Raw genomic sequence first — 23,353 nt, 5'->3', positions numbered from 1 at the left:
CTGAGAGTTCACTGGGTCTACCCTCCCTTTCTATCTATAATAAAATTATTATTATTATTACATTGTGCTTTAGACAGCCCCTTCTCCCCAAAGCGAAGGAATTAAATGCCACTCCTATTTTCCTGTTTCAAACCACATCCACGAGAGCAGTAACTCTCTGTAAATACAGCCCTCTTAAGGACACTATTCTCCTTTCAGGTTCTTGGTGCTGCCATCCCCAGATTTGATCTCTACATTTTTGCCTCTCCAAATACCAGAGTTAAAGGAAAATTCTTGATCCATTCTCTCTTCCAAAAGCTCTAAGGATGCTTTAGCAGTCTCTACCTGTGGTAAATGGTAGTTCAGTGAAGTTCCCTAACCAGGGGATGGTATTTCCCTCTCTGCTCCCTTTGCCCCCACTTCCAACCTCACCTATGTTGGCCAAGAGGCAGCACAGCCCAGTGCACAGAGGAATAATGAGGGAATGCCTCTGTGCCACGCCTGCTTCCCAAGCTGCCACATCCCTCAGCATTTTTAGGGAATGCCTCTGTGCCATGCCTGCTTCCCAAGCTGCCACATCCCTCAGCATTTTTAGGGAATGCCTCTGTGCCACACCTGCTTCCCAAGCTGCCACATCCCTCAGCATTTTTAGGTTGCTGTAGGCCAGCATGGAAGGAAGAACTGAAGGTTCTGTTACTGAACATCCCTTTCCCACTGGAGCAGAATTTAGCTGCCAGTCATACTTGGAACTTGGAGGTTCCACTGGTGAGAAACTGAGTTCTAGAAAAGGAAACTCAGAGCTGAAGCAAAATGTGGTGTGAATGTAAAGAGGAGCAGCAGCCAGGCCATGAACCAGTTCCTGCCACACTCTGTACATGGAGGGGGTGTGCACATACACACAAACACACAGCCTTGCAATTCCAGCACTGCCTTGGGAAGTCTGTATTTCCATGAAACAATTCCATAATTTTTAAAATAAAAAACACAGCATTTAATGATTAAAATAACACAACAGAATGAACAAATGTTTTATTGGCATGTTCATTGTTGTAAACAGCATCTGGCATGAAAAAGTTTACCAAAATCTTTTGATTGTTATAAATCAGGTGGTTTTTCCAAAAACTATGGAGAATTGTTCTCTATTGATCTTTATGGACCAAAGCAAAAACTTGCTGTTCCTAGGCTTTGCAATGAAATCATGTTGACTGCATCAGTCTTTGCACCACAGCCTGACCTACCGAGTTCGTACGTTGAGGTGTTAAGAGGTTGCCCCAATATTTGACTACATATAGCTATGGAATCAACTCTGGGAAAAAATAAACTGGACTTTCAGCAGGTGGAGAAGATGCAAACTTGTAATAGTCTTAAAAACAAAATGTACAAAAAGTAGCAGAACAGAACAAAAACTTCATTAACAAGGGGAAGTACAACCCTAAAGTACCCAGCATCGTCAAACATAAAATGAATACAAATTTAAATAGGCAACTACCAAATGTACACAATGAATGTTGATATGTGTAAAGAATAGCATGGTAAATAGCTGAACTGCAGTTCTGGTAAATGGCTAGGGCAGATTTTATTTACACACTGAACGCAATACACTAGAGCTGCTCGTCGGTAACCTATTAAAAACCACTTTACCTTACAACAGCACTTCTGCAAACAAACAAGGCCTGCCAGCAGCTTCCTGCAGACACTCTCTGACCCCCTGTTTTATGGAAGAATATTCTAAAACCTGACACTTGCAGCACTCCCACGCCCGGCCCTTCCCCGCCACTGTCCTAGAACCAATGAGTTAACATCTACTCCAGACTCTCTGATGAGGTAATGCGTGTATCAGTGAAACAAACAGAGAAAAGGATTCTTTCATGGCCTTTGCACAGCTTTTATTATTAAGCTATGAGTATCCTGTTGGAGGCTAGTTTCACTAGCTACTATGTGCACACTGTCCTCAACAATTTCCACTCGTTTCCCTCCCCGCCCACTTTTGAGTTCTAATCTTTTATTTGCACATCCCTTTTAGCTTTACAGTACATGTGACTCTAGTGCACAACATGATTCCAAGTCCCACGGAGGCCAGCGGGCGCTGCCTGCGGCCGGCCCCGCCCGGCTGTGCTGGTGTCAGCGCTTTACACCTAATGAATGTCCTGCCGTAATGGCACTACACAGTAGTAGTGAACCTTTTGATTGGAAACAAAAAAAATTCCCCAGGGAAAATGCTATAGCAAGTATCAGTCTTGAGTCAAGTCTTTATTTGGTGCTCCATCCAGATAAATTTTTAGTGCTTTTTCTTTACGGGGAGAGTAGGTTACCCGGTGTCCAGTTTTCTGGAGTCTGCTGCTTTCTTTTTTCATCAGTTCATTTCTTTGCTCATCTGTTAATTCCATTAATTCTTCAGTTTTATCCCTAAAATGTAAAGATATGTTCAAATTCAGATCAATACAGTAACCACAAGCAGACTTCTGGGGTTTTTTCGGCTTGGAGCAACTTCGTAAAAACCACAACAAAGCATAATATTTCTTAGGGATTGCTTTATTCTGCAGGAACAGGCAATGTGTCCAAACCTGCTTTTCCAGCAGAAACATTCAGTGTTCTGCCTGACTACAAACCAGGGCAAGAAACAAGCCCATACTCCTCCATCTCCCTTACATTACTCCTGTTCTTTACAGACAACCACAGCTCTGCTTTGCTTTTGGTCTCAGAGCCAACAGCTGGAAGCTGTGTGTTAGCCAGCCCTCACCAGATGTTCTCCCAAGTCATTTTCATCAGGACCAGCACATTATCAACCAGCTGGTTTTCCCCAGCCCACATGCAATTATGCAAATTGCCACAGCAATGTGTCCATGAGGCTGCCCCACCAAGTTTAGGAGAAATGACAATATTCAAGCTCTCAGTCCTCAACTCCTGCCCTCAGCTGATCAACATTTCCCACATTAACAGAGTTTTTAGCATAACGGGCTTTTTAAAAAGAATCCATACTAATTTCTCAAAGGAATAAACTCAGACAATAAAATCCTTGCTCTCCAAAACCTACAGCAAGACTCTCACTAACTCCACATGGGATATGGTTCTATTTTAAGAAATTAAATCCAGATACACACTCAAGCATAACAACTAGCTTTAATTTCAGTGGTTCAGGAGGGAGGATTGAGTAAAAAGACACAGTTCTTGTTTTCTTAACCTTAATTAATATTCAGGCTTTTAGGAAGCTGAGGAGCACAAATATTTCAGCTGAATGTTTCAAACCTTTTCTTTAAGGTAACAAAGGGTATTTTATGTTCCTGTCCATTACATCACCCCACAAATGTTAATCACAGGGGGTTTTTTGCACTGTTTATTATACTGTAATGAAATACACACCTATAAAATATTACTGCACCATCATCACAAATGTACAGGGGCCAGACATTCAATGTAGATACTTTTGGATTCCAGTCCAAGTCTTGATGAATCTCTAGTATGGAAATGTCACAGGGAAAGGTTCCTCTACCCTGAAAAAAGCAATTACTTAGTGAATACAATAAAACTCATAATCACACATCTGTGCTATTAAAGGGTAAAAAACCATAAAATTTTACTTACCTTTGCAAATTCAATGTTTTCTAAGGGTATTCCACTTATTTCACTTAGCTGTGAAGAGAAATGGTGCATTTAATACTATTCCAAAGCAACATTACAGTGTCTACATAAAGTGAACAGCTGCCAAATCTAGAAGTGGAATTATCCTCAAGTCCTCCAATGTACAAAACTGAAGTGACAAGTACACATTCTTAACATTTCTGACGTTACCAGTGTGTCACAAGTGACGCTTGCTGTGACAGCATTTCATCACACTTCTCTTAATACTGAAGGGGAGACAAAAAAAGTTCATAGAAACAATTAATTCATAACATTCAAGTTCCAAGATACAAAGAGACCAAGTGCCTCAAGTTAAACCCTGTGTCACGTGGAAGGTGTTATCCAGTCAATCTGGGAGCAGGCACAGCTGGAAAGTATGCATGACTAAGACCCACCTCCACACACCTGCACTTCCTCCCAGAACTTTAAGAAAGAAAATTGCTCCCTGCACATCAATTCTTAAGGCAAGAAAACAAGGCAGCCAACTCTTTCTTCAGACACAAGTGAGGAGGAATTCTTGACTGCATGCAAGAACCTGTAGTTATGACCTCATTTCTACCTGAGGAATGCAAGAAAGCAGCCCATAGCTTAATCTGTACAACACAAACCCAGCCTGTGAACTACCACCCCTAATTCATGAATTCTCAGGGTCACTGACACCAGCATTTTTACTGGCCTTAACATCCAAGGTGGCCTCCTAACAACTGGGTATTGCCATGTATAAATAAACATTTCTCCAAGTGTGGAACCCTGTGATACATTGAATTAACAAAACAGTTTCAGATTTCTGCGGGCATGACACAGGTCTGCTTACCTGTTAGGGCATCCTGACCTTGAGTAAAACCAAACCATACCACAGCCACACTTCTTTCCAACCAAAACATAGTTCAGCCTACTTGATACAGCAACAGTTGTCAAATTCAAATACGAGGAGGCTGAAAATGTTTTGTTATTCCAAAATACCAAACCTAACATGAAAAAACACCAAGAGGCAATAGCTCAGCTTTTCTTTCTTTTGGGGCAATAGCTCAGCTTTTCTTTCATGTGTGTTTTCTGATAAGGGACAAAGGTACTATTAAGCTGCTTAAACTTCAAGATGTGACTTTTTTTGCATGTATTCACTCAAATACTTTCAGACCAGACCATTAGGTGAAACTAAGAAATAAAGTTGATAATTCAAGTGGTTTGGTAATGGGATGGGATAGGTTATCAGTTCCCAGGGAAAAATAATCACCACACAACAAGATTTTTGAGGCTGTGACATCCTTGTGCTTCCCACCAGAGAACATCAATAAGGCTCTTGGTCATCACAAGAAACTTGCATCATATTACACATTTTACCTTCTCTTTTAATTCTTCAACACTGCTGCTTTCTAGTACTACTTCCTGGAAAGAATCTAATTTCATCTCTGACGGCCTCCATCGTCTTGATAAAACAGCAAGCTGTGACATGGATTTCATCTTTTCTACTCCTAGCAAAGAAAGAAATTTTTTGTATTAACATTGCAAAATATCCTATTTTAAATTAGAGTTTGTCCATAGCTTAAAGATACTTTAATATGGAAGACTGCCCTAGAGATACACGCACAAATCAAGTAACCCAGTGTGCTGCAAGCAGTTCACTTGTAAAAAAGGGGAAGAGGAAAAGACTATGATTTAGTTGAAATTTTCTGTTACCAGCTCCTATCAATGAATTTTTCATGGGCAGAATCTCTTTGAAGCCATAGGGCAGTTGCCATAAAGCCCAGCTCAGTTATCCATGGCAGATCTATCCCCTTAACCAGAGGCTGACTCCAGATCTGGCATCTGCACAAGACCTTCCTCAGCTATCTGGTATTTCTTCATGTGCTTCACCTCCTTTACCAAAATAAGCTTTTCCCTTTTAACTTCTAGATTTCCCTCACCAATTCTACACTTGTTACTCAAATAATCTTTTCACCCACCACCTTCAAGAGTTTTAGTATTTGCTGCCTCCAGCCTTTTTATACCTTGTTCCAGGTTTCAGAGCAGTCTCTGGCTGATGGAACAATACTGTTTATATTACAATTAGATAAGCAGAAATGATATCCAAGGGGTGATTTATTTTTTATTTTTAATTAGCCTATAATTTCATCATCTAGCATGCAGAACATGAGGATTAGACATTTATGTCTAACATTACATGTTTGTTTTGGTGGAAACTGTTGCAGAACACTTGGAAGCCCTGTAATCTGCAAGGTGAAGTAGGTGGGCTCCAGTGTCTAAAGCTGTATCTCCAAGACCTACTCACTACTGAAACAGTACAGCAGGAGCTGATACATATACATAGGAATCTGCAGGCTTCCTGAATCTCCAGGTTCATTTCAAATTTTGATACCTTCCTTGGCATAATTCTATTAAAACTGAAAATACCAGAATTGAACACAGCTCCCAAAATACTTGACTAAGAGCTAAGTGAGACTTCTTAAACCAGGTATGCCTAGGAAGAACATTCCTGAGTGAATGGAATTCACATTCTTCATCTATACATTAACTGTAGTACCTGTTAATCTAGAGGCCAGAGAGCATAGCCCATTTTTCTTACCCTTAAATTACTTTTGAATTCAGAATCAAAATTTTAAGTGTACATGCAAAGGAATGCTTAAGAAATGGCGTAACTTAAATTATATTTAAGCAGAATTTCAGAAACATTCTGCTCTCTAATCTTGGATTCCAAAATTGTTTTGATGAACAGAAGCTTTGGTTCCAAATTCCTTGACAGAAGTGTTTTCAATCCTGTCTGAAAATTACTAAATGACTGAACTGCTGGGCCAACTTAAATTATACAAATGCATTATGTATCTGCATGTACATATTTCAGCTACCTAGTCATCACTAATACTAATTTAAAAAGAAATCATTACCATCAAGTATTTCTAAGAAGACCTCCCAGTTGCTGGAAATATTGATATCTTCTTCATAGATATGATAATCCAGAAACACAGTGCCTGGATTCTTCCAGGTTTTCTTTCGTAGGCGAAACCTATAAATACATCACAAAAAACCCCAGTGAGAGTTTCTATCTGCTCATGAACACTTAGCAATGGCAGAGATCAAAACTGAGTATTTTCTGACAAAACTGAAATACTACAACTCATTAATTCAAGGCTTGGTGAAGCTCAACAGGAACAAGTTTAATGTTCAGGAGAAATCCTGACAGCAGGGCATCACTGCTGGCTTAGTGCTGAATCATTCATAAACACAAGGGAAACAAGTCTGCATTGCACTTGTTCAATGCAGGAAATATGTAGGGATTTAAAGGAAGAAAACCATTTCCTAATTAGGGATTACCCAATTATGGTAAAGGGCAGACAGCCCAGATCAGTGCTGTACACTCACACAGTGATGCTGCACAAGCAGTTTGCTGCAGTGATCTATGCTGGGCCTGCATGTAGAGAGCAGGTGGCTCTTTTAAGAACTGATTTACTTAACATCCCCCTTTCTGAAGGAAATCATCATTAGAGAGATCTAAAGCTGCAGATATATTGCAGGCAATTCTATGTAAATGTTATCCCCTACAGAATTCATTTTGTGCGAGATGAAAGTAAAGAATTGCTGAATTAGTGTTTGCATTCACAAACTGATTCAAAGACCACAGCAATTTATTTCTGCTTCTTTCATTATTTTCTTTCTCCACAAGAGGAAAGAAATCCCCAAACACATTTTAAAATGATATTTCATCAGGTTTACCTGTCAATTGTCAAGTCTAAGCCACATTGTTCTCGAAGCTGAGGAAGCAGCTCCTCTTTGGACTGTCGGACAGTCATTCCTTTAGCAAAAACTGCATCTAGAAGAAACTTGCATGGCTGTGAACATAAATAAAAAGAGATAAAGGACAGAATTCTTTCAAACAGAAAACTGTACCACTGTTTATGCCTTGTGACCAGTCCCATCCACATGGCAAAAAGATCAGCAAGTTTCTTGTTAACAAGGTAGGCAATGAATTCACTAATCTGGGGTGGAACTAATTAGTGTAACAGCAGCCCTTTGGCAGGGCACTCCAACCCTCTGCCTGCCTGTGCAGAAATACTGCCTGTGCTGTGCTGCTAATGCTACCATTACATTCACATTCCACACAATGGCAAAGGAGCTTCCAAATTAAATAAGCCACACCATCATAAAAATGCCATTTTGTTGGCTTTCATGATCAGACACAGCTCCATCCATGGAAGTTGCTTTTAAATTTATCTTATTCCCTGCTTTAGCAGTTCAGCTTAGTCTCTTATCCATTATTAATACATCTTCTGCAATTTTGTCCAAAAAATAAAATTGAAGTGCATACAAAATCAACTTCTAAAGACTGCAATCTATCCAGTCCACAATCTATATAACCACTTCTGTATTCTTCATGTCCCAGAAGATGTAACAAGCATGAACTGCCTTACTGCAAAAGAGGCACTTTTGTTTCAGCCTTGCCTTATGCAGAGGGACCATTACCCAGATAACCCTCCTGACCAGCACTATCTGCAGCACATGAATGGGATGAATTAGATCAGTTCAGCATCACTGGAAACCACAGCCACAAGCAAACAGTTTCTTCTTTGGAGAGAAGGCTACATGACTGTCACACTTTTAAGGGAAACAAAGGAAGGATTCACTTGTTCTCCATTTACACTACAGAAATAGAGACACTTGAGAGATAGTGTAAATCACATTCCAACTGCTTACTTGGAACAGAAATAATCTCTTAACTTCCTCTCTAAATCCTTTCTATATCCCTTGTGGAGAAATATGAAGAAAAGCAGTTTCATTTTTTTCCGAGATTTCGAAGCAAAACCTCGGCCAAGGCACACACCAATATTTTCATGAATCAGCATTGAAACATGCAATGCCTTACCTCAGGCTCATTTACCAAGAGTTGATAGACTTTGACTCTGTATTCACCCTTCTTAAGGGCTCTTCCAAGTCTAATAGTTATCTAGAATGCAAAAGGAATATCTGTTAGAACTGGTATCAAAATCAGAATTGTGTTTTGTAACGTGCTACCAAGACCAAAAGAATTCTTTCACCTGTTACAAATTAACTTTATCTATATTGTACCAATATACTTTCAATGATTGAAAATAACTTCTAAACAACCTTATTGTCATCAGAAAATGATGAAAGGGTCTCATTCAGCCGAACACTCTCAAACTCTTGATTGCTGGCATAGACTCTAAAGACTTTGAAGTGAGAAGATGGAACTCCAACAAAAGGCTCCAAGTGTTGCTTGAAGGCAGACAGTGTAATTCTTTTATCAACATGCACCATCAGCCCTAAGCAAAAATAAAGATAAAAATGGTATGAAACACCTTGCTACAAAAAAAAGCACTCACATACAATTTCCATATATTCAGAGTTAGCACTTGCAGCAAAAGAGTACTGAAAAGTCTGAATTATGGTTACTGGCTACATTTACACTTCATCTAATGATGTTATCATAACCTTTAAAAACTTTTCTATATTTTAAGTGGTTATGGGCAGATATTTCTGGGGGACACAGCAGTTGAGAAAACAAACAGAATTCCATGGAGCAACTGCTAAATCCTCCTCCAGCTTTATCTGCCTCAAAGGACAGGGAGCTGCTTTGGTGCTGGGACTGGCTGGGCACAGCCACCCAGCCCCTTCTATATTCCTTCCTGGCATTCTGCATTAAAAAGGTAAATTCTGTGTTCTGGAAGGCCACAGGCTATCACAAGACAAGCTCAAATCCAGATTAAGGGACTTTTTCATGGAATAATGTTGTAATTAAGGAACAATTGTAGTAACATTAAATTCTGGAATGTAAAGGGAATAGTTACCTTTAGAAATTGTTCTTCTTAATACATGCAATTTGTACTACACTACAAACTACATCATGATTATGTAACTTCATGAGACTCTAGAATAAATTATCCAGAATACTGAAGTGAACAAATAAATAATTTGAATTATATTAAAAATAAAAGAAAGCTTTCTCCTCAGGATAATTGTTATGTGTACTATGTGTACTATGATAACATCAAAATTACTGCAAACAAGTAGTTCCTGAATCCAACTAGACCAACCAAAACATAACAGGGAAAAATGAAAGCAGTTCAGAATTAGCCCTAAAGAAAGACCATTCCAAGCGAAAGGAGTCATTTTATCAAAGCTTTAGTAGATGCAAATCAATTTCTCTGTGAGAAACTCTTCTTTATCTATTATTATTACAATCAGATTTCTGGATTGACATGAAAGCCTTTGCCTTTGAAAATATTTATCTTACATCCTACTATTCTTCTATTATTATTCCATAAAGCACATGCAGGTACAGAGAGTTGTTGAAATTATTTATTTTTTATGACAATTATATACCACTTAGGCTCTTATACTGCACTTGTTTGGATACTTTCATGTCAGCCATATGCCTCGCTGTACCCACTGTATTTCAGTTAGTGAATTAAATCATCAATATTAAGTGTATTTGAATTTTCTTTACAGTCAAATGACTAAGGCTTTTCAGGTTTGTTAGCCTAAATGGTAACAGAAATATGCTGTTTTAACCACATTAAGTAAGTGCATTCTGAAACAGGTGAATCAGCAGCAGCAGATGCAACTATGATCCTTTCACTAGAAGGCAACTCAGCTTGCTCTTCAGGGAACACCATCAATACACTTAAGCAGAGGTTCATTTTCTTAGAAACAAAAGAGTAAGACACTTTTCAAATATGTAATCACTTATAATAAGATCAAAATAGATTTTTGCTGAACATCACATCCTGTCAGCACTTCCATTAGCTTTAATTTGACATTATAATCAAGTTTTTCAATGCTGCCATTAGACTTATTTAACACAGCACATAAATTAAGTAGTAAAACCCACAGAATTCTTTTAAGACACTTAAAAAAGAATACATACATTTTTGCCCTTCTCCTGAACCCTCCTCTGCAGTGTAGGGCTCTGATTTAAAGTACATATACTGTGCTTCTCCTCTGCTCTTGCCACTTTCATCATATTCACTGTCTGTTCCAGAATCCTCTTCTGCTGTGTCCCAGGTTTCCTTCTTGCCCTGATTGGCCTTTGATCGCCTGCTGCTGGTGATGCTGTGGGAATCCAGCCCATTGGCCAGGGGCAGGGGGGCATTGTCCACGTTGCACAGAGTGTCACTGCTGTGGCTGGAGCTGAGGATGTCACTGTCCACTGAACTCGTACTCCTGTCGTTGTTGACATCCGAGTCCGACCGCTCCTCGGACTGCAGATTCTCTGCATCAGAAATCTGAATTTGGTTGTCAAGTTCTCTGTTTTCTGCTGATGCTGAAGAGTCTATTTCATTTAAAGGTGACTCAATGTTTTCAAAATCACTGGCTTCTGTGCTTTTGCTGCTGTCTCCATTATCTCCCTCCTGCTGCTGCTGTTGCTGCAGGGACAAGCTTTTAAGTTTTTCAGTGCTTTCTTCCAAAATCGCCTCTACGGATTTCATATTACCTACAGGTCCTTTTACTCTTTCACAAGGTTCCTCCAAGTTGCCTGCAGCCCCAGCAGACTTCTGATAAAGGGCCCGTCGGAGCTGAGAGCCAGGAGCTTGCTCTGGCAACGACACGTACAGTCTGATGGTGTTTGCGTGGCGATCCAGAAGCTTCCACAGCTGCGAGTCTGTGTATGTCACGTGGCGGTCCAAGGACTCTGAGCTTTCAATGAACACCTGAACAGGAAAGAAGCATTGTACCATGTAGTGTTCTTTTAAATAAATGCAACAGCAAACACGGGGTTGAGCACACATTAGAAATAATGCCATCAAGAAACATCACCTTTAATCAAAATGTTAAAATATACGCTTAGAAAAAGACCAAGGAGTCTGCAGTACAATAATGATTTCACTTTTCCTTGTTTACATAACCATGTTTAAGACTGAACTGTAAGCAGACTGACGAGCTGCAGGAAACACATCCAGAAGTGGATTGATGGATCACACCACGTGCACCCTTCACCTGTGCACAGCACTGTTATGGCAGCAATGAGACCCACCACTGCAGCAGACTGTGTCTTTACTTTCTAGTACAGTGTCATAAGAAGTTTTAAATGTATACATGTTCAACAATAGTGCAAATTAAATGGCTCTCTTCCCTTTGTCAAAGGGCTCCATGTTGTAGCAACATTGATTGAGAAAGGCCTCTAAGTAACTGAATAGCAACTCAGTGCCACTGTTCTGCTCAGCTGTGAGCCATCCAAGTCTTCCTTAATCTTCCTTCATCAAGATGATTTAATATGGAGCTTCAACATCAGAGAGAGAGGATGTGCAAAATGTGCTAAAAGATGGGCTATTTCTACAGCAGTAAAAAAGGGCAATGTATGCATTTAAAATGTTGAAGTTATTTGAGTGCTAAGTTACTCTTCTTCTGAATTCATCATACAATTATTATTGGAAATATTTATTAAAAGTCTTTTTTGAAAAAATAATGTAAATTGTCCAGGGGGAATCTTCACAGTGAAAACTACTGAATTTAAGATAGAAACCCAATGAAAACTTGTTTTTGGTTTTGATATTTGTTTCTTAAGAAGTTTAATAATACTAAGAGCAGGTACAGTTGTTCAGGTGTTTTTAGCAAACACATCCACAGCAGGTTTCATAGTTTACTCCCTAAGAATGCTTGATTTTTAACAGTCTTCTTCACAAGGCTGTTAAGCTCAGCATCATCTGAACCAGAGCAACAGCCACATGTCTGATTGTCAGTCCACTCTCTCCTATGCACATTTGGTTTCATAAATTGCCTAGAGTACTCACCAGCACCACTGTACCAGGCACAGAAACCCACACACTACAGAGCAAAATCCGGGACAGTTATCCATTATCAATTCCTGTCCATGCCTTTTATAACACAACAGGTAACCACAAACACAAGGAATGAACAATTCAAGAAACAGAGGAGGTACCTTGTTGCTCCTAAAAAAGCCTTCAGCTTTCAGAGTTTTGCTGGAGACGTTCAGCAGCCGCAGGTCGTTGTAGCAGCGCTCCAGCACCACCCGCATGGTTTCAGCAGGCAGGTGTGTGGCCTAAAGCAGGACATGGACAGGGACAGAACATGGGCATCACACATGCCTTCAAAATTGAAAAAGCTGCTGCATTTCTGGGATTATTCACTGGGAAAGGAGCAGGTTTGTTTATCAACTTGGAAATTGCAAAAGAGGCCCCAGGGGGGAAGATCTCCCAAACCTGTTCAGTCCCAGTACCTTTCCTCCACCCTTTAATATGTAGCAAGTGTCAGTTTTCCCAAAAGGTCAGAAGCATGAAATGGCCTGGCTTTGCGGAGAACTGGAAAATCATTTATGACAATGGTCTTATCTTTAACGTATGAACCAACTGAAAATTAAAAATATTCTTGAACAACAGGTTTTGCACAGTATTCACTTAATTCTTAGACTGAACTCAAATTCCTGGAATCATATTTTATAACAAATAATATGAACTTACACCAACTACTGAATTATTTTACACAGAAATGTGCAAATGCAATCTGTGTCTTCCAATGCAACGGAAGCAGTAATGTCCCTTGGTTTCAAACCATGTAAAAATCAATTTGCATCTTGGTAACACGGGGCTACTGGGAAGAAAAGGATTGTAATATAGACGTGGACAGCTTTGGATGTTGGGTGTCAAATGCTAAAGCTGGGGGGAAGTTACACTTAGGTTCAGTTGTATGGTAACAGTTCATTAGTTGTGTCACCAGCTGGACTCTCAGTGAGGATGTTAAAGGTACTAACTCTGCATGGAAGCAAGAAGCAGCCTGCTGCTCTTAGCAGGAGTGAGCAGATGGACAAACTCAGCTGTAGCTTCTAACTGAACCCTGCTGGACAGGACTCACAGCATGATCTGCAAAAGGTGCAGGCTCTCATTTGAGGTATGGAAATCATGACACACTTCACAGTGACAACAAATGAAAACTCTGTAACACAAGTCCATAAGGACTGTAAAGTACCTTTGAAATAAGCTGTTTAAACTCTGACACCGTTTGATTCAAATAAGCTCGCACACTTATTGGAGGAGCAACAGATTCAGTCTTCAGGTCGACTACGTGAACCTTTACCATGACCTCTGCAGGAAGGAGAAAAAAGAAAACAAAGTCACACATATACACAGAGAAAATTCAACAGACAAAGAAAACACATGAATGTTTATCTGATGTAATAATTAAGGGGCTGCATTAAATACAAACAGTGAAAAATCAAAAAGCAGTCCAATTTCAGAATTGCATTTTTGATCAAATTTAATGCCAAAAAAGAAAAAACCTTCCAGTTTGGCAAATTTTAGTATACCTTAGACCTGCTTCAACTAGAAGCAAAGTCAGCAGCACAGTACATTATGTAGTTCTTAATATTGACTGTAAAATCTGATTTTTTTTCTTGCAACACCTCATACTGAAGCTGTTTTGCAGCTCTGTGCTTGTGCCATCACACAATATAGATAAGGATAGACTAAAAGCATATATTGCAATTATGTATCTTACCACCAGGTTTATAGCACTGGAAAACTTGGTCAGGCCTTCTTGTTTCCAACAGTAAGTCAAACATGTAGGTTGACTTGACCCCTCCAAGTAACAAACCCATTGGGGTATCCTCTTCTCCTTCGTACGAGCGCTCCAAGTAGTCATGGAACTCATCATATTTGACAAGGCGACAGCAGCTCAAGGGAACAGCCTCTTCTAAATCCATCAGCTGCAATGTGCACACACAGAACCCCCCTAACATCAGTAACAGCTTAGCTCTGAGTTTAGTTCTTAACCTGCAAGCTAGAAATACCTCACTGTGCGTACATCCAGGAACCCCTTGAATTCACAACAGCCACTGTGGTTTTAGAAAACACATCACAGATATTTTGCAATATAGATACATGTTATATATGCATTTATACATGCAATATATATACATGTTTCCAAATTCAAATAGATGTGTTGTTGTTATATTTCTAGAGTCCCATATCTTCTCTCGGTGTTTTCTTATGGCTGTAGATCTTCACAGCATGGACTCCTTCTTCTGCATGTGGTTCCTTCTTAGTCAGGGCTCCTCCCAGGCTCTCCCTGACTGGCCAACCCACTCCCTTTTATCCCAGCTACCTTCACTAGCCACAGCTGCAGCCCATCAAGATCAACTGGGACCTACCGGGGCAAGGCCTATATACAGATATTGAAGTACAATACAGATGTGTTACTGGGACTCAGAGGCCACCTCTACTATATAGATGCCTGCATGAAAACGCAGAAAAGAGGGACTTTTGAAAAGTATGGACAGAGGCACATGAAGACATTTCCCAGAAGTATTTTCAGAGGAATACATTCCCTATCACTTCTACCAGATGGCATCTTAGAGGCTGGAGGGAGTCACATCCACTAACTGTTCATCTCAAGAAGATGTCAGCACATCCCAAATATGTAAATGCCTTGCTGGTGCTCTCCTAGCCAAAAACATACACAGCAAGAAGCAAGGAGTACAAGTAGGTGAGCAAAAATTGATGTCTTCAGCCCCCACCTGTTTGAGGAAGGCAGAGATCAAACAGGCCTTGGTGTTCACTCCTGTTACTGAATTAGCTACCCAGGAAGATTCTTGAGAATCTTCTCTGTTATTATGTATCTAATATAAGGTTTTTTACTGCAATGCCAATAAAAGTGTTCAGAATTCTTTCAATTTGCTGAAGTCATAGTGAGTTACCAGCAACTCTCACTGTCTGAGTTTAAAATAAGGGTATGCCAGATCATACTGCCTTCTACAAGGGCAGGCTGCATCACTCCAATCAGCAATCAGCTGATGGCTACTGGCAGAAAACTTCAATAATGACAAACTAGAACACCTTTAAAAAAACAAAACCAAAAAACCCATTATACAGAACTTCCCAAGAAGCAGCCTCCAAAACCAACCCCCCAAAAAATCCCCACAGCCAAGCCCTCTCAAACACTCCCACAGTATTACAAATTAAAAATCTGAAGACACAAAGCAGAAATCGCTACAAACAATTTAACTATTCTGTTACACGTGGCATACCTTGTAAGCTATTTCCACAGCTTCCTTCAGTGTTCTGTCCTTATGAACTTCCAATTTGTTCTCCATCATTATTTGCTTTGTAGGATGCATGCAAAATAATTTAATCTATGCAATACAAAAGGAAGAAAAATTATCATGAAGGCATTTTCAAATGTCTTTCCATTGAAGTTGAAAACACCATATCCATGCAATCTAATATGAAATACACCTTTAGCTCTGCTTCAGCTGTGAGATAGTTTCCTTATAGCTTGTTATACAACTGCAGACAGAGTATGTCAAAGGCACATGAGGTATTTGTGTGCATCTGAATCTTTCTCCCAGCTAGGGTACAGCTTCTATAACCAGAACATCTTGTGGGCACAGGCAGTGAGCAAATGCTCCAAAGCCAAATGCACATTATGAACAATGAATGTGAAATTCCTTTTTTGCATAGAGAGTTACACATTTTGCAATGAGAGAACTTCCTCAGAAAATCACTTAATTCATAGATAGAGCAGCTGACTGCCATGCTTGTAAGGCACTGAGATCCAATTTTCTTTGCCATTAAATCTAGGGTTTGAAAAAATTCTGCTCTTTCTACCAAGTAACTATTTAGAATTAGTTTAAGAAACAACACTGCACAAAGTGAAGGGTCACAATATGAAAAGATTTAACAGTACAAAACACAATGTGCAGCATTACACATTCTTTGGAAGTAATTTTGCTTAAAATAAGTGCTAAGTTGTTTTGGTTTTAATACAAATTCAAATTCACATGCAATACATTAATTCAACAAAAATGTCTGGTGAATACCTCTAACAGATGCCTGCACTATGTACAGCTTTCCAACAGGTGTGCAATTCGTTTAAAAGAATTGTTAGTGCAAACATTTATCACAAAGGAGCCCTTGCACTGTAGTAAAAAAAAAAATCACTGTTTACTGTAGAAACATTTCCCACTAGCAATGTATTGTTACTCAGTCCAGCAGAAATTCTAACCTTGCACGTGTTGCGTTCAATTTCACGTTGCCTCTTTTCTTGTTCTTCTAATTCTCTCTCTTTCTGTACCAATTGTTTAATGTGCTCTGGATATTCATGTGCCTCAAGAAACTCTGCCAGTAAAAACAAAGCAATAGTTTTTAAAAAATAAGAGTTTTTCCACAGCAAGCATTACATTTCCACCTTTAGGCATTACAGGTATATTTGAGTTATCTTTCTTGTCTTGTCACCCCACTCTTTTTCCACATAAATTTCCCACCTACACCATGCCCTGTTCTCTTTTATATTATTTGAATTAAACTGAAATCAGTCTTTTATTCCCCTTGCTTATGTTATCAGCAACAAAGAAGGTGATAGTAGCAAAAGATTCCAGTACCAGTAAAGCTTTTCTGTAGTAGAGAAATACACTAAAGCTGATGACTGCACTTAATCCATTTTTACAATAAGTGCCAATACTCTTCCAAAAAGTGAATTAGTTGATAATAAAAGTCTCAAGCTATCACTATATTATGATAAAAAAAATACCGCACTTCATGCAGGTTAGTGTACTTTATGACATTGTTTCATAACAACAAACAAAACAACAACATGCAACATTTAAGTTAAAAAAAAAAACAAACAACTTTTGCAAATACAGCTGTTGAACTTACTTGCATTTCTTGTTGGATCTTTCAGTCTGTATATCAGCATGTAAGCATTTGTTGAGCTGGGGGAAGAGACCGTGAATTTATCACTCAGGAGACAATACTGGCTTCAGAAGCTGCTCTGGTTTCTTTATCTTTCAGTAAGGAGCTATATCATATCTAAGTTACACATTAACCAAGAATGATTTTTAAAAATAAATATCACATTATTTTAATGATCTGAAACAGCAGTCAGGGTAGTTCTTACAACCACCTGAAGCATCTGCTAATACTTTTAATGTAATATGTTAGGCATATGCACCTTGGCCATTCATCTCATTACACTAAAACACTACCAGAAAGAAAAGTAACATTACAGTAATACTAACCTAGCAAAAGCACTGGAATAATATCCTCTGCTTCCAGAAGATCCTCCATATGTTTTCTTAATATCTTCCTGAGTTATCTAACAGAAAATCAATGTAATGATTATTTGAGAAACTTGCACTAATCGAGATGCATTTATTCTCACAAGGAAACATGGCATTACACAACACACCATATGAATAATTTATTTTTGCTTATTTGCTGACTTCCAAAATCAATTTCAAAGTGATTTGGCTCTCCATTTTACAATGAATGCAAACATAACATACTTTTTTCGTTTTTAAAGTGGGAACTTCTTAGAGAAAGAGACCAAGTTTCCTGATTGCAATAGTACCTATGGATGATAGCTGGAACACTTCCATCAGCTGGACAGGTTTAAGAGCAAAGTCTGGACTGCAACAGGTCTACAAACACTTCTCTAAGCAAGAAATGCTCTTCACATGTACAGAAGACAAAATCTGAAATACAGCCTGGTCTGCACATGAATGACAGCTTCTTTAGGAACCATCCCACCACCACTGCCAAGGAGAAACACTCCTTTCCCCACCACACAAAAATACATAGATACATAAATAAAGACTCTCCAAACCACCAGAAATCAGTTCAGCTGATGAGTGAAACATATGCATATGGCAGGACATTAGGAGATGATGAAATCAAGGAAATACTTGAAATATATATAATGAAACTGGTTTTATGGGCAGCTAAGAGAAAAACCACAAAGTATGAGTACAAAACATAACAAAAATTACTATTTTTACCTTGCTAACATGCTGATCATTAAAGCTGTACCACTGATCATCACTAAAAGATTTTATACAGGCATAATAATGGCCACCAGCAGCACTTCCAGAATGAACCATGACAGAAAAGAGCTCATACAGCAAAGAACTCTGTGGAGAGAAGAAAAAGGTGTGAAACGTACCCACTGAAGAAAAGCTAAGCAAATGGTAATTAAAAAAAAATTCAAAATAAGGACACAAACCCAGGTACGTAAATAGTTGGATGCAAAGAGTGGATTTGTGTGATAGAGATTAATTAATGCAATAGGCACTGAACAAAACCAGGCTCTGCTATGCTAAACTTTATTCAGCAGTTTGTAGCTACAAAGCTTAGGTCTATTTGCTATCACCCCTCTCCACACTTGATGCTTTACACCTCTTTTTTTTCCATAGATAAATGGATAGAAATAGAGGGCACTGAGCACATGCCTTCACTGCTGCATATAAATGAAAAAATAAAACTGAACCACACTGATTCACAAGTGTTACAAGGATATTTTTAGACTATGTAGAAGAAACACTTATGTTCTCAGCATATCCCACAGCCATTATTAAGATATCCAAACCAAAAAGCTTGGCTTGACAGCTTGCTTGCCTTGAGAACAAGTAGTAAGAAACAACTGGCCAATACTTGGACATCCCACTTGCATTACAGACACAAAATATTCTGGTCTTGTTCCAGTCAAGTGACTAGAATTAATTTTTTCATCATTTCCAACTAAGACTGACAGTATTCAGAACATATACCAAAAACACCCTCTCAAATGGCTCAAGGTAAATACAAACAGGGCCAGATGTGAAGATTAACATGCAAGTCAGCCTTTAAAACTGTTACTTTACAAAAGTACCAGATGAAGCCCAAAAGCTTTCTACCAAGACTGAATGAAAGCTAGTGGCCTAACTTCAGATGAGTTCACTGAACAACAGTACATGAAGTCCATAACATATTGTGGACATCACCATAAAGGTCAACATTTTCCATGAAAACTCAACCAAGTTCATCAGCAATCTCTACCAACCCTGATTTCCCACAGCAGGATGGCTGCTATTCTGGACTGACTTGCTATTTAATTCCTTTATATTAAGATGACTGAAGGAATATTTAACATTTAGACCCTTGGCTTCATCTATAAAATTAATCAAAACTTCCCAATTGTCTTCTACTACTTTGCAGCTAAATCTGGTAGACCTTTGACAGCTGCCCACAAGTAAAACCACTGCTCACAAGGCAAAACAGATCTTCAGTTAAAGGGTCTGCTGGCAAAACAAGTTATTGGAAATTCTCAGTCTGACAAGCTGGGAAGACTCTTATGTATCTCAGGTGACCTCCAAATTAGTTGAATTTTTTCCTTTGTTGTAATGTCAATTTTTGAAAATTCAAATAAACTCACACACTTCCAACCTCTCACCTCACCTTCAATGTCAGAATGAATTATATATTTATCATTTACATTTGTGGTGGGTGGACCCCAGCCAAGAACAAAGCATCCCTCCAGCCAGTCAGTCACTACTCCCCTCAAGTGGGATGGCGGAGAAAATCAGAAGAGCAAAAGTGGGAACTACTTGGAGACAATGACAGTTTAATAGATAAAGGAAACATACAAAAAATTAATAGTGCAGTGATGCAAAGGCCTTCCTCAGCACACCCCCACCCCCTTCCCCCCCAGTCTCTGAACAACAGCAACCTTGGAAAGCCCCCAGTTTTCCTGCAGAGCACGATGGTGCCCAGAGGGAATCTGGCATGGAATATCCTGGTGGTGAATGCAGGTCAGCCTTTCCAGCTGTGTCCCCCCTTGCAGCCTCCTGCCCACCCTTCCAACAGCCAGTGTTCCCATACCTTTTCACTGCCAGCTTTGGAGATCCTCTCTGCTGCACTATTGCTTTCAAGGCAGATTCCTTCATCAACTCCATCATCATTAGAAAAATCATTGCTCATCTGATCACTGTGACAACTGCCTTCATTTTCAGCTCCACTATCAGTGCAACTCTCGGTCTGAGGAGACTTCTTAAAAATAAGACATTTTACAACATTAAAAGTTACATGGAACAGGAAATAACAGTGCTTGTGAAATGAAAAAATCCACTCTATGAAGCAATCAAATTCCTCAAAAACTATAGAGACCTCTGTAATTCAGCACCAAGAACAGACTTGTTTCTGTTGGTGTCTTCAGTCCACCTCTTCAGTGTTCCTGGGGTTTGTGTGCAACTGAACAGTAATTAGGAGCTTTCAGACTTGGCAAAGTTATATTTGTTACTAGACTATTCCACTCACTAGCTATCCCAATTCAGTACCTGGAAGTCTGATACCAAAAAACAATCTGTTGTGATGTGGCCCTGCTAATCAGAACTGACTGAAAATATTTTCAGTCACGATCAAAGACTTTTTTTTCCATTTCAACTCACTGGACCAGGCCAAGGTATTACAGTAAGACTGATTAGTGCTCTGCTAGCTTAACAGCATGGTGTCACCAACACTGTGAATGCAGCTCACTCAGTATACTCATCTCTTACCTGATCCTCTTGCCTCTGGATAATTGTTTTGATTTTCTGACAGTCCTTAATTTTATCTGAGTTCTGTCCTCCCAGATCAATCTTCATTGTTATTTATCCCACCCTGAGAGGTATCAAATTGTCTACACGGGATCCTTCCTAAGACAAGGGTTTGTAGAGAGCCAGAAAAGCCTCTCCATGTGCACATCCAGGCAGTATTTCTCTTACACCAGTGCAAGCCAACAAATGTTTTCAGGAATGACATTAGAGAAATTACTTTGGTCTTCAATGCAAAATGCACAGTAAATACTTCTAGGTGAATGTAAGTGCACAACATGAATTTTGGTAAAACCCGAAAAGTAAAAAGCCAGAAAACTGATGGGAAAAAATAAAAATTTTAAAATCTTATTTCTACAGTATACACTAACAACATGGTGATTCAGAGGGAAGAAATTAATTATTAATGATTTCTGGACTAACTTCAATATTCAAAGTTTTGAAACTTTACATCACCTCTTATGACCAACACAATTCAGACACAAGTTTCAGATAAATCTTCCCTTCTGGAATTGGAGTACATATAGAAGCCCTGAGACTCACGTCTTTAAATCTGTCTATTGAAGATGTAAGAAATCTGAAAGAGATTCCTTATGGAAGCAGGAACGCCAAACATGTTCTACAGAGAACATGTTTGTTTGCAATATTAAAAAAAAATCCATATGGACAGACTTAAAATCTTCAAATTATAGCACTAGCATGGCTAAAGAACATTATATGTAGATGAATAATATTATTAAAATGGGTTTATAAGACTAGAATTTTGATTTCCTGAATGAGAAACTTGAAGGAAGTTAAATGCTTTTCTCTGAAAACAAATACCTTACCTCATCTTCAACATCAATAAAGACACTCATGTCCAACTCCTCTGGAAAAGTCATGCGATCATTGAGTTTAATCCTGTGCATTGTGGTATAATCAAAGTCAAATCTCTTCAGCTGCAATGTCAGCAGGTACGGAAAGTGCAAGAACCGCAGGCCCTGAGTGGCACAAGGACAAGATTATGTCCCTGTTAGCAGGATTGGTATTTATTAAAAGTAATTTTTGCAAATCATTTGACTAGTCTTTACCTTTCTTGCATCACATTTCTTCTTACATCGCTCACAAAAGTACTGATTTGGGCCATCAAGGATCTCAGGCTGAATGAAAGCATGCAGTGCTTCTTCCTAAGAATAAAAACATGTTACCCCATTTTTAAACAGTGTTTACTATGCAGGTATAAATTTCCAACGAGACTGCAAACACATACAAATAATTCATTTAAATCTACCACCAAAATTTGATTGACAAACTTTGGTACAGACACAATAGCTAGGTAAACATAACCAGAAATCAATATTTCTACCCAGCAAAACCACAATTACTGTCAATTGTATCTCGTTGAGCATTTGATGAATCCCAACTGTCTTTGGTTCAATAGCTACGTTTACTCCTGTTACCTTGCACATCACATTTAGTCGTGTCTGTAAAGTCGTCTGCTGTGAAAACGAGCTTATTTTTAAACCCTGCCTTGTCCTTGTTCTCCCAGAATTTTGAGATGATTCTTCTGCATTTCTAAAGGAGTTTTTCTCAAAAGAGCCAATCTGGTATTTAGAGGGGGAAAGAGGAAGCAGCAGAAAAAAATGTTACTCAGTTTCTCAGTGCCCTGCATAAGGGCAGCCTTAGTCCTGGCTCTACCAAGAGTCAGGAAACTACATTTGAAGATCCTATTTTTAAGTGAAAGCTGGGGAGAGGACAGAGGGAAGAGTATTTGAGTTTTGCCCCCAAAGGAGTGAGAATCAGATAAGGTCATCTCCTATAAAGACAGAAGTAGTTTCCTAGCTAAACCTTATGAGGCAACTAAGCAATAACTGGAATTTTGTCTTCTGACAGCTGCCTAGTTTGGGGTAGTTAAAAAAAAAACCCCACCAGTTCTGTCACTAATGCCCAGGACTTCAATGATTTCTATTTTGCTCCTCACTACAGCAATCAATATTCAAAATACAACCAAACTGACACAATTTGCAGCAATGACACTGCACATTAAGGTGTAAATACTTGAGAACCAACTTGTTCAAACAGAATTCACTAGGAGTACTGAGATGGGCTCACTGAAGAATTTCACCCAGAGATGTTCCAGGTTAAAACCTATAATCCAGTCAGCTTGCAAGCCAATAGGCTCTGGGTTTCTGAACTCCAAGTTGAAGGCAGAAGTTCTCTGTTCAGCCACAGAGGTGAAAGCAAACACAATTTGCACCATCATTTTTTAAATCATCATTTGTTAATGAAGGTCTGTGGCTGTTCCTGTGAAGTTTTGAGTAAGGGGCTTAATTGGGCAGAGTAAACTCAGCAGCCATGACTGGTACCTAAATTGTGTTGTTTGGCAAATCCCACTTTGGGAACAAATCAAGGATATGCCAAGTTCTTCACAAAAGCCCTCAGTTCTTCTCTCCTCCCTTCTTTCTTTCCAAG

The 23,353-nt window shown here is 39.1% G+C and overlaps 1 protein-coding gene across 4 annotated transcripts in view; it reads right to left on the bottom strand.

Annotated features, from left to right (window-relative positions):
• Positions 1-1,000: 1,000 nt before the first annotated feature.
• USP47 (ubiquitin specific peptidase 47) overlaps positions 1,001-23,353 on the bottom strand; it is a 51,656-nt gene continuing 29,303 nt past the window's right edge. For 3 of the 4 annotated variants that reach the window (XM_058806304.1, XM_058806301.1, XM_058806302.1), the window contains 20 exons: positions 21,973-22,068; positions 21,730-21,882; positions 20,193-20,360; positions 18,335-18,466; positions 17,576-17,652; positions 17,214-17,269; positions 16,564-16,676; positions 15,587-15,691; positions 14,059-14,266; positions 13,531-13,646; positions 12,488-12,607; positions 10,475-11,258; positions 8,695-8,870; positions 8,453-8,533; positions 7,306-7,421; positions 6,480-6,598; positions 4,939-5,069; positions 3,562-3,609; positions 3,340-3,470; positions 1,001-2,385 (listed from right to left, as the gene is read on the bottom strand). In XM_058806304.1, the coding sequence (XP_058662287.1) occupies positions 2,211-2,385; positions 3,340-3,470; positions 3,562-3,609; positions 4,939-5,069; positions 6,480-6,598; positions 7,306-7,421; positions 8,453-8,533; positions 8,695-8,870; positions 10,475-11,258; positions 12,488-12,607; positions 13,531-13,646; positions 14,059-14,266; positions 15,587-15,691; positions 16,564-16,676; positions 17,214-17,269; positions 17,576-17,652; positions 18,335-18,466; positions 20,193-20,360; positions 21,730-21,882; positions 21,973-22,068 (3,105 nt within the window). In that variant the 3' untranslated portion in view covers positions 1,001-2,210. The remainder of the gene's footprint in view (positions 2,386-3,339; positions 3,471-3,561; positions 3,610-4,938; positions 5,070-6,479; positions 6,599-7,305; positions 7,422-8,452; positions 8,534-8,694; positions 8,871-10,474; positions 11,259-12,487; positions 12,608-13,530; positions 13,647-14,058; positions 14,267-15,586; positions 15,692-16,563; positions 16,677-17,213; positions 17,270-17,575; positions 17,653-18,334; positions 18,467-20,192; positions 20,361-21,729; positions 21,883-21,972; positions 22,069-23,353) is intronic. The other variant, XM_058806303.1, reaches the window with a different exon arrangement.

This window comes from Ammospiza caudacuta, chromosome 6, assembly GCF_027887145.1.
Source record: "Ammospiza caudacuta isolate bAmmCau1 chromosome 6, bAmmCau1.pri, whole genome shotgun sequence".
Lineage (NCBI taxonomy): Eukaryota > Metazoa > Chordata > Aves > Passeriformes > Passerellidae > Ammospiza > Ammospiza caudacuta.
This window is presented reverse-complemented; position numbering and strand designations above follow the sequence as displayed.